The 10,688-nt window shown below is 36.7% G+C and overlaps 1 protein-coding gene across 1 annotated transcript; it reads right to left on the reverse strand.

The window, feature by feature from the left end:
- Position 1: 1 nt before the first annotated feature.
- Positions 2 to 10,688, reverse strand: cdc23 (CDC23 (cell division cycle 23, yeast, homolog)). The gene is made up of 16 exons (XM_055179179.2): positions 10,530 to 10,688; positions 9,879 to 9,951; positions 9,579 to 9,716; positions 9,451 to 9,493; positions 9,003 to 9,108; positions 6,677 to 6,809; positions 6,415 to 6,592; positions 6,116 to 6,213; positions 5,950 to 6,031; positions 5,377 to 5,530; positions 5,176 to 5,295; positions 5,011 to 5,086; positions 4,662 to 4,723; positions 4,491 to 4,569; positions 556 to 675; positions 2 to 358 (listed from the first exon to the last, which is right to left on the reverse strand). The coding sequence occupies exons 1-16, from the start codon at positions 10,637 to 10,639 to the stop codon at positions 191 to 193; spliced, it is 1,740 nt and encodes a 579-aa protein (XP_055035154.1). The 5' UTR covers positions 10,640 to 10,688; the 3' UTR covers positions 2 to 190.

A 10,688-nucleotide genomic window follows, 5' to 3' on the forward strand; every position in this document is an offset into this window, starting at 1 on the left:
GTTCGCTTCAGTTTGGTTTTATTTAGTATAATGTGTACGGTTGTCTATACAAAAGTTATTTACATTTTCCATGAAGAGCTTTCATATCTGATCGCTGACATCCACATACAATGTTCAAAAATTTCAGTATGCAGAATTTGACGATGTCTGGCCATCTAACGGGACAAATGTGATCCTTGATTCACACTTGTTAAGGTGTAACAGAAGACAGATCTAATGGAGAAACTCTTCTGACTGGAGTCGTGTTGTTGGACAGAGGATTAAAGACGCAGGGTAAGGTCAGGTCTGTAGAAGAAGGCTCTCCTTGTTCTCGTACAGCAGAGATCTGTCGCAACAAAGCCTTGCCTTCCTCGCGTGCCTGAGAAAAGACGATTAACAAACAAGTTAGACGACTAATAAACCTTTATGAATGACGTGGAACTCCAGACAGCTCAAACAGGTGTCTTGTAGCCTTAAAGCTCGTCTGTGAAACCAGAGGTACATGTTCTAATTAATCTTATTTGCTAACAAATCCTTTCTGTCAATCACATTTTGTGAATGTGAAAAGAAACATACGTCGTTGTAGTCACAGCAGCGCTGAGCACAGAGGGATGCTTCATCGTAGAGTTTGATTTTGAAGTAGTATTGGCCAAGGTATCTTAGAGCGGTGCTCACTTCAGCGTGCTCCAACTGCTCCTAAATAACAAAAATATTCATCAGATTACTCTAAAGTCTGAATACATTTAAACATGTGATTAAAAATTGTGCCATTTTAAAGGGGACATATCGTAAAAATCTGACTTTTCCATGTTTAAAGGAATATTCCATTTTCTTAAAAGAAAAATCCAGATAATTTACTCACCACCATCATGTCATCCAAAATGTTGATGTCTTTCTTTGTTCAGTCGAGAAGAAATTATGTTTTTTGAGGAAAACATTGCAGGATTTTTCTCATTTTAATGGACTTTAATAGACACCAACAATTAATACTTAACACGTAAGTTTTTTTCAACAGAGTTTCAAATGACTCTAAACGATCCCAAACGAGGCATAAGGGTCTTATCTAGCGAAACGATAAAAAATATCCACTTTTACAGCACAACTTCTCGTCTAGATCGTCTAGATCATTTGGTCCGCAAATGTGCGTTTTATATATGTAACACGTGACCTCCCTACGTCACTACGCATTTACGTTAGGTCGCGCTGGACCGGATCTAGACGAGAAGTTGTGGTTTAAAAGAGCATATTTGTTATTTTTATTGTCAAAAATGACAATCGTTTTGCTAGATAAGACCCTTATGCCTCGTTTGAGATCGTTTATAGACCTTTGAAACTCCGTTGAAAAAACCGTTACGTGTTGAGTCAAGTGTTGGTGTACACTAAAGTCCATCAAAATGAGAAAAATCCTGCAATGTTTTCCTCAAAAAACAACTTATTCTCGACTGAACAAAGAAAGACACCAACATCCTGGATGACATGGTGGTGAGTAAAGTATCTGGATTTTTCTTTTAAGAAAATGGAATATTCCTTTAAGTGCTATAATTGGTGCTTCTATCAACCTAGAAAATGTGAAAAAGATCAACCCAGTAATTTGTCTCCCCTTGTGATGTCAAAAGGGGTTCTTATTATAATAATACCGCCCCTTAATCTGCACTATCCAACCACTGCACTGCCATTTAGTGCAAAGAGAGAACAATTGACAGCACAATTTTTAGAGTTTCAATTTCAACAAACAAAGTGTCAATGTTATAATAAATTATATATGGGTTACCTGAGCTAAAACTTCACATATGTACTCTGGGGACACCAAAGATTTATTTAATATCTTAAAAAGTCTTGTGAAATGTAATAATATGAAAATAACTATTTCACTTTCTCAAAACATTTCAGTGCTTTCATAATGCACAATACATCAGTACTAATATTTTGAATAAATTATGTTAAGAAACACTTTTTATTAAAAATCTAAGAATGCTTTAGTTGCGAATGTTTCTTTTCTGCTAAATAAGGCCACATGCACTAATACTCTAGTTCTTTTTATATGTAACCCCAAAACTTCAATAGTCATATAAAATTTTGGTTGAAAAAAAATGTACCCATATGTAAGGGATAATAGTAGTTATTGCACATAACGCAGAAATAAGCCTTGACAATAAGACCATGTGATCAGAACCCGACGCATAGCAGAGGTTGTATCATCATTAAATTTCCCAATAAGCTGCCTATACATTATCCTGCTTATTACATAGCTATTTACTTCATAGTTAAGGTTAGGAACATTAAAGGGACACTCCGCTTTAAAAAAAAAAAATGCTCATTTTCCAGCTCCCCTAGAGTTAAACACTTGATTTTTACTGTTTTGGAATTTATTCAGCTGATCTCCGGGTCTAGCGGAACCCCTTGTAGCATAGCTTAGCATAATCCATTGAATCTGATTAGACCATTAGCATCGCGCTCAAAAATAACCAAAGAGTTTTGATATTTTTCGTATTTAAAACTTGACTCTTCTGTAGTTAAATCGTGTACGACAGATAATTAGAAGTTGCATAATAATCAAGGACTTTGCTGCTGTATCATGGGTGCAGCAGGCGTAGTGATATTATGCACTGCCCGAAAATAGTCCCCTTGGTAACTTTCAATAGCAGGGGACTATTTTCAGGCTCTGCGTAATATCATTGCGCCTCCTGCAGTCATGTTACATCAGCAAAGTCCTTGATTATTACGCCAGAATGAGAGTATAGTTCCTAGACATATCTGCCTAGAAAATCACAACTTTTAATTTTCTGTCTGTCTTAGTAAACGATGTAACTACAGAAGAGTCAAGTTTTAAATAGGAAAAATATCAAAACTTTTTGGTTATTTTTTAACGAGATGCTAATGGTCTAATCCGATTCAATTGATTATGCTAAGCTATGCTAAAAGTGTTAGCGCCAGACCCAAAGAGATCGGCTGAATGGATTCAAAAACGTTACAAATCAAACATTTCAATGTAGGGGAGCTGACAAATGAGCCTATTGTTTTAAAGTGGAGTGTCCCTTAAAATATTGATTTGAAATATATTATTAGATCAATTTTAACGAAAGCAGACCTTTCGCAAGGAAAAATAAAAATAAGACAAGACATTCAAATGCCTATTAGGTTGAATTATTTGTAAATATAATGTCACATATGCTACTAAAATTACACATATTTTTGTGTAATATTAAACGGTACCTATCGAATTGATTTCCAGCAACCGTGTTTCCGTGTGTTATTAATTTTGAGTGCTTGTTATCTGGGAATAACCAACCTGCAAATGTCGCGACTGGCCAATCAGAATCAAGCATTCAATGAGCAGTATAATAAAAATAAATCAGCTTTCCATTGTTGTATGGTTTGTTAGGATAGGGCAATATTTGGCTATATATAGACAATTATTTGAAAATAATCTAAGCCTTTAAAGATGTCCAAATTATGTCCTTAGCAACTGCATCCATTCACAAAAATAAAAGTACTGTAGGAAATTGAATTTACAAAATATCTTCGTGGAACATGATCTTTACATAATATCCTAATGATTTTGGCATGAAAGAAAAATCAAATAATTTTGAAATATACCCTTGCTACTGAAGTCTGCTTTTGTGGTCCATAGTGTTGTAGTTCTTGAGACCGGTCTTGGAATCGACCGCATTTTTACTCAGTCTCGTCTCGGACAAAGAGGACTTTATTTCAAGACCGGTCAAGACCACAACTGATGGCACATCACAAATTAATTTTTTTATAATTAATTTTATGCAGTTTATTCAGGTTTGGCATATGATGTTGGCATTGTTTAAGCATTGTTTAAGTTTCTCAAAATGACAATTTTTCTAATTTTATTACTAAAAACACCTGCATTGTGTTAAGTGGATGGCAAGCCATGGAAAGAATAAATGGTTAAGTTGATTTCAGCTTATTATCTTTGTCTATAAGCAAATAAAAGTGAACAAACACTAAATTCCCACATATCTGCAACGCCTGTGATTATTTTATCAACTTCTCTGATGGCACACACACACACACACACACAGACAAGAAGTGCCTAATCATATGCATATTCCACTATTTATCATAAGTGTTTTAACGCAGTGACTTGCACTGGTCTTGACTTGGTCTTCGTCTTGACTTGGTCTCGACCTGTCTTGGTCATGACTTGTTCTCGGTTTAGGTGGTCTTGACTACAACACTAGTGGTCCAGGATCACATATATAATCCAATAAAATATTGATGAATAAAATGTGTGTAAACAACCACGCAATGCCACGTTCAGGAATCTTTTTAAGCTTTAAAGTAATTATTCCAAATAATTAGTTATGATTATGAATGTGAGATAACATTGATAAGATGTTACTTGAAACGTGACCTCTGCCTTGCTCAAGGGCACCTCAATCTGCTGGCCATGGGATTCGAACCGGCTACCTTCGGGTTACAAGCCTGACTCCCTAACCATTAGGCCACAACTGCCCCCCCAGTTATGTATAAGAAAGACTTACTCCACTTGAGAAAATATCCTGGATGTAAATAATGTAGCATTGTGCAGCATCATCAGATTCAGTCAGTTGCTCGTGAAGCCTAAAAACAAGCGCACAACAGATCACAACAAAATAAAAGCCTACGCACTTAAAACTTTTACTGCTGACATAAGGACACAAACATTCACTCACTTTGCCAGCTTCAAAAGAGCCATTCTTTCAACATCCCCAACAGAATATGCTCTCCAGTAACACTGTACACACAGAAAACAACCACAATAAAACTGTAGATACAATCCAAAATGCTATTGGTTTAAAATGTGACCCTCTTTGAAGTCCAGGTTAACATCTCAAAATATAATGATGAGATTAGGAGCATCAAAGTTGATTGATTTCAATCTTTGACATGGCCTTACTCAGTCAATGTTAAAGATATCAAGGTTATATTTTTACAGAATATCATGTAGTAAACAGTAAATCACAAAAAAACGACTTTAGCTAGGGTCTATATACTGTGCTAAAAAAAATCATAGCCAATTACCTTCTTGGCCTCGACCTGCTGAGACAGTTTCTCATAACATTCACCAAGAGCCACAAGCATTCGAGAGTCGTTTGGCCTGAAACCAAACACACGTAAACTCAATGTAAAACAGGTCCATTACAAACACTGTTTTGAATTGACAGATTAACACGTTGTTGTGCTCACCTGAGTTGATGGGCTTTCCTGTAGTAGTAAAGCGAGTAGAAAGGCATTTTTAGGATTTCATAGGTTTGACCGAGTCCGTACCAGGCGCGGTAGTCCCTTTTGTTCACTTCAATTGCGTGTCTAAAAGATGGAGGTATTTGTTGATGAATATGGTTTAGAGACACATTACGAGGAGAGACTTGTAAATTAGATGTACTGTACCTGTAGGCCTGAATGGCAGCGGATGTGTTTTTCATCTCCATGTACTCGTGACCCATGAGGGTCCAGGCACCCAGACAGCGTGGATTCAGCTTCAGTGCACGCTGGAAATACAAAGCAGCCTTTTCATGCTGCGACCGCAAGCTGTAGTAATTACCTGTTGGTTAAAAGAAAAACAAATATGTGAACTGGACCACAAAACCAGTCCTAAGTAACACAAGTATATTTGTAGCAATAGCCAAAAATACATTGTATGAGTCAAAATTATCGATTTTTCTTTTATGCCAAAAACATCAAGCTCCCCTAAATTTAAGTTTTGGAATCCATTCAGGTGATCTCCGGGTCTGGCGCTACTACTTTTAGCATAGCTTAGCATAATCCAGTGAATCTGATTAGACCATTAGCATCGCGATAACTTATCAATATATTACGACCAAGGCAATGGTCCACTGACCGTTTTACTCTGACACATCTAAAAATATAAATATGCTGTACTATAAACAACATGCAATGTTTTTAAAGTGTATTTGTTCACATTTGTTCATGTGATGTTCTGCATTAAAGTTAAATACTCACCTATGACACAGCACGTCTCTACTTTGTATTTATCGATTTCCACCAGATTATGGGCCAAGTAGCTGAGCTCAGGCTTCATGCTCCGAAAGAAAAGTTTCTCATTTACCTACAACACTCATTTGAAGTATTTAAAAACATCATCATAAATGCATTCAAGTGATCTCACCCGAACATAGAGGAGGTTGGAGAAGGTGTCCATGTTCTCGATGCGGAACGGATCCTGCTCCCGCAGTTTGTTAAACAGATATAATGCTTGATCGATATCTGGGGAGGTAATATCATTATTACCATACTGTATATATATTACGGACACATTCAAGTCAAATCTTTATGTTCCCCATTAATTCCTTCAAGCTACAGTAGATACACATGTGTTATTGCTGCATAAAGCCTTATTAAAACATCACAGCCTCAGTCTCATATGACTTTAACAAATAACTGAAATCTTTCCATCACGGTAAGTACCTCGTATGTTGTGGTAAGCCACAGCGATCTGTGAAATGATGTAGGTGCTCTTGCCAAACCCTGCCTCCATAAGAGTCTGATATTTCTGGAGTGCCTCTTTGATCATCTGGAGTTCAGTGTACATGTGTGCCATGAAGAAATCCTTCACCCAGCAGTCTGGCAGAGACAAGGACTTCAGCTGAGAAAGACACAATGGAGAAGCTGATGAAAATCCATCTACTTATTGTGCATACGAGGCATGATGGGATTGATAAAGACGTACCATTTCAATGTTGGTGATGAGGTTGCAAAGCTCCAGCCACGATCCCCAGTGCATAGGGAGAGCGTGCGTTGCGGCTACGAAGATCTCCACCGCCTCCTTCAGCAAATCTAGTTTGCGTAGAACTACACCATAACTGCCGTGAAATAAAGGATGCGCATTAGCTTATTTTGGGGAGAAAACTTTTTTTTGTAGATCTTTTGTTAGGATTCCGGAAAACAGAGTTAAATTTAGTATTTTGCATGTAAATTTTCATCTATCACAACAACCTATATGAAGAGTTTTGTTGCAAATCTTAAAAATTTTTGTCAAAACATGTTTATTATTATGTCATCATGTTATTATTTTGTTTTTTGGTGCTACTTAAGTTATGAAGGTTTAAATCAAAACAAACCAACTGCAGTTGAATTGATATTAATTGGAATACACAACCAAAAAACGAGATTTCTGGAAAAAAAAACGGAGTTATCTCGTTTTGCAACAAAACTCTTCATATATTGTTGATAAGGCAAAAAAAAAGTTTGGTTCTGGTTGGTTGTCAGTTTAGGTCATGGGTCGGTAGGGAATTTATTTTATTTTATTTTATTTTTTTCCAGTGGCAGCAAGGGATAGGTAGGAAATTGTTAAATATTTCAATTGAATAACGGATATATTTGAGGTGACTTTGGCTATATTGCGCGTTTGTCTCACGCAGCGCAGAGCCACATCTCCACGGATTATCTATTTTTAGTGTGTGAGAGTGTGTGCATGCGTGCGTGCGTGCGTGAGAGAGAGAGAGAGAGAAAGAGAGCGAGTGAGCGAGAGAGAGCAGGAACAGTAAATGCAGCTGAACGAATACACTGCGTGTTTTAAAGTAAAACAAATAAATAAATAACAAAACGCAAATATGAAGGCCGGTGTTGAATCCGTCTAACTAGAATTAGTCTAACTTATGTGTGGGAAACACTGTATGATATGAAAAATATCGTACGTGAGTCTGTGGCTAAAGTATAAAAGTGGAACTCTTTAACAAATGTCATAATCAGGGCTTGACATTAACTTTTTTGCTCACCAGCCAAAGTGGCTAGTTGTTTTTCAAAGTTACTAGCCACTCAGCATTGTCACTGGCCAAATTTTTGTTGCTGGTAAAATAAATTTTATATGATTAAACTTGACTTTGGCATCCTAAAATGACTTTAATTCGAGCAAATTTACTTGCTAAATTAGATGCAGACTGAATTTCAAATGCTCATCGCGTGCGCGTCTCTCAACAAACGGTCTCTGTGCGTTGCGCTGGGTGCAGAGTGCTCATGGGAGTTGTAGTTTCCCAGTGTCGCATTGCGTATTGTTTATCATTTCGCATAACTTTTAAGAAAACTACAATTAAAAAATTATATTCAACCTGCCAAAGTGGCTAGTGGGATTCTTACCCGCCACGGCTGAAATCTACCCGCATTTGGCGGGTGTTAATGTCAAGCCCTGGTCATAATACCATAAATTCAAATATTATAATTCACTTACTGTCAGCAAAAATGAACCTTGGTTTGTGCTCTCTGGAAGAGAAAAGCCCATTTGCATAACGTTGTTCAGCTCGTCTTTTTTGGTCTGTAAGTTACAACTTTCCGCGGGGGCAAAAGATTACGTTACTGTGCACGAAACAGCATCTCGAATGCACACCAAAAGTTACCAGTGCTTTTGTAAGTGACGACAACGATGGGTGAACGATTGTCTTAACGACCGTATAGCTGTCTTGTTTGTTAGCATCGCTGGAGGACGTTGCATCGCGTGCTTTACAAAAACGGTGCTGTACTAAAAGGTAAATTAAAGTTCGCCTCAAAGTTTTTTTATTTGTGTATTTATTTAATGTGTATAACTTCTTCCCCAAGCTCATAAAATAAATTTGAGGTCACACATAAACTGGCAGTCGGTCGGAAACCGGAACCAAACAAATTTTTTTATGCCTAAGGTCTAATAATGTAGTCTTCATATCTCAAAACCTTTTATCAGTTATAATAATGCAGTGACAGTAATTTATTAATTTGTGACAAGAGTATGCAGCAAACCAGACACCTAGTGGCCGTTGTTGGTAAAACAACTAAACAACTGATTTTTTTGTATAAAATATATACTTTTTGCATTACTTTTATTTTTTACACTAAATGTAAAAAATTTAAAGTGTCTTCTTTAAAACAAGACCATGATTAGGTTTAGACAAAAAAAATGTTATATTAATTTGAAGGTGTACATCACATTTTACTTCCCTTGCTATGATGCACAGTTACTTGTGTATTATAATTTGCATTAAACATTTTCTCCTATTTTTGGGTAATGAACATTAGCTTTCACATACAGGTAAAGTGCAAATCCATCCAGCTCCCCTGCACTGTGCTTTTTGCTCAACTCCACTCGCAGTTCCCGCAGAGCTTCATTTCGGACCTGACCCTTTTCCAAAGGACCTGCAACCAGATACAAGTCTATTAAGCAGACCATATATCATGTGTGCATTTGGCAGACACTTTTATCAAAAGCGACTTGCAGTGCATTACAAGGTATTAGGTGTGTCCACCGACTAAGGATTTACATATTCAAATCAGAACTGTCAAATCTTGCTTAAAGTCGACTGATAGTGGAATCATCTATGTGTGTGTGCATGGGTTGGGAGGGGCACCAGACCAGGTAGTCAACAAATGGGTTCAGCTATCGTATTAAATTTTGAGATTTAGCGCATAAAAATGGCTATACAGGAGCACCATGTGTGCTGGAAATGATGTTTAAAAGATTTAAAGGTTCTCTCTTACCAAGACTGTCCACTGTTTCATCATCTTTCTTCTTCTCCCCTGACTGAGAGAAGGAAAAACAGGATATTTTTCCACATTCCCTCTTAAAACAAGGAAGTAAAGAAAAACACAAGCCATTTCTCTATTACCAGGTAGCGTGAATACATATACAGAAAATATGCCTTCTGACTCCGGCAGCCACGGAGAAAATACGCAGCTCGATCATATTCCTTCAAGTCAAAATATGATTTGGCCAGACAAAGAGCATCCAAATCCTGAGCATCCTCCTTGGAGAAAGAAAAAAAAACCCGATTAGGTCAAAACATATCCATTTGCAGTAAATGAAGTCAGAGAAAAAATACTGAAGTGTTGCAATAAGTTTAACAAAACATTAACATGACAAACAAGTTTACGAGTGCAAAAAACTGGTAGTAAAACTCAAGACTGACTTCGGTTAAGTCAGGTTGTGGGGGGATCTCATTCAGAGGAAGAGGGTCTAAAGAAAATGCCAGTTCAGATGCCCTGTAACACACAAATTTCAAAAATCAGACCAATGAATATAAATTCCCTTAGACATTTAACATGTAGACCTATTTATTAAATGATGTGGTATGTAACTATTAACTTTCTTATTGTGTGTTTCTTTTTACTTGCCTCATTTCAAGATATTATATTTAGTAATTTAGTCGTGTTAATAAAATAATAATAATAAATAAATAAATGTGAACAATCTATTTGGTCACAGAACATGGTAGTAAGCTGATAATCTTGTTTTACAAAAAGTACTATGGTGTTTTACGATGGTAACTTACATGTAATGTTATCAGATTGTACTATATATTTTGATACATTCACCGTTATATTTCTTTGCAAATGACTACAGAAAATGCCCCTGAAATGCTGAAACGTTTTCAAAGCACACATGACACATAAACATGCAATTCGTTTAACATTACAATTAGGTTTTGCTATAATTTGTTTCTTTATTTCATTGCGTTAGCTGTCACGCTAGCTAACTGTCAACCGAGAAAACAACGCACTTACGTCACTAACTGTATTTGTAACACTTACGTTAAATGATAAATCAAAGCTTTTTTTACCATTTCACGCTGTGGACGAGTCCTCTCTCCTTGCATTGTGCTATGATGGAAATAAGCTGCTTTTTTATTTGAACCAAGTCACCAAACTCACTGCTACGGGTAGCCGCCATTTTTTCATATATACGTCACGTGGACGTCACCAGAGCGCAAGACGTGATT

This window comes from Misgurnus anguillicaudatus, chromosome 9 (genome assembly GCF_027580225.2).
Source record: "Misgurnus anguillicaudatus chromosome 9, ASM2758022v2, whole genome shotgun sequence".
Taxonomy (NCBI): Eukaryota; Metazoa; Chordata; class Actinopteri; order Cypriniformes; family Cobitidae; genus Misgurnus; species Misgurnus anguillicaudatus.

What these genes read in the sequence shown, in the direction of transcription:
- cdc23 (XM_055179179.2), bottom strand. Translation starts at nt 10,639, where the DNA reads ATGGCGGCTACCCGTAGCAGTGAGTTTGGTGACTTGGTTCAAATAAAA. An exon ending in CTCGTCCACAGCGTGAAATG is followed by an intron (nt 9,952 to 10,529) that starts GTAAAAAAAGCT and finishes TGTGTGTTACAG; the next exon opens with GGCATCTGAACTGGCATTTT. An exon ending in AGGAAAGCCCATCAACTCAG is followed by an intron (nt 5,087 to 5,175) that starts GTGAGCACAACA and finishes GTTTGGTTTCAG; the next exon opens with GCCAAACGACTCTCGAATGC.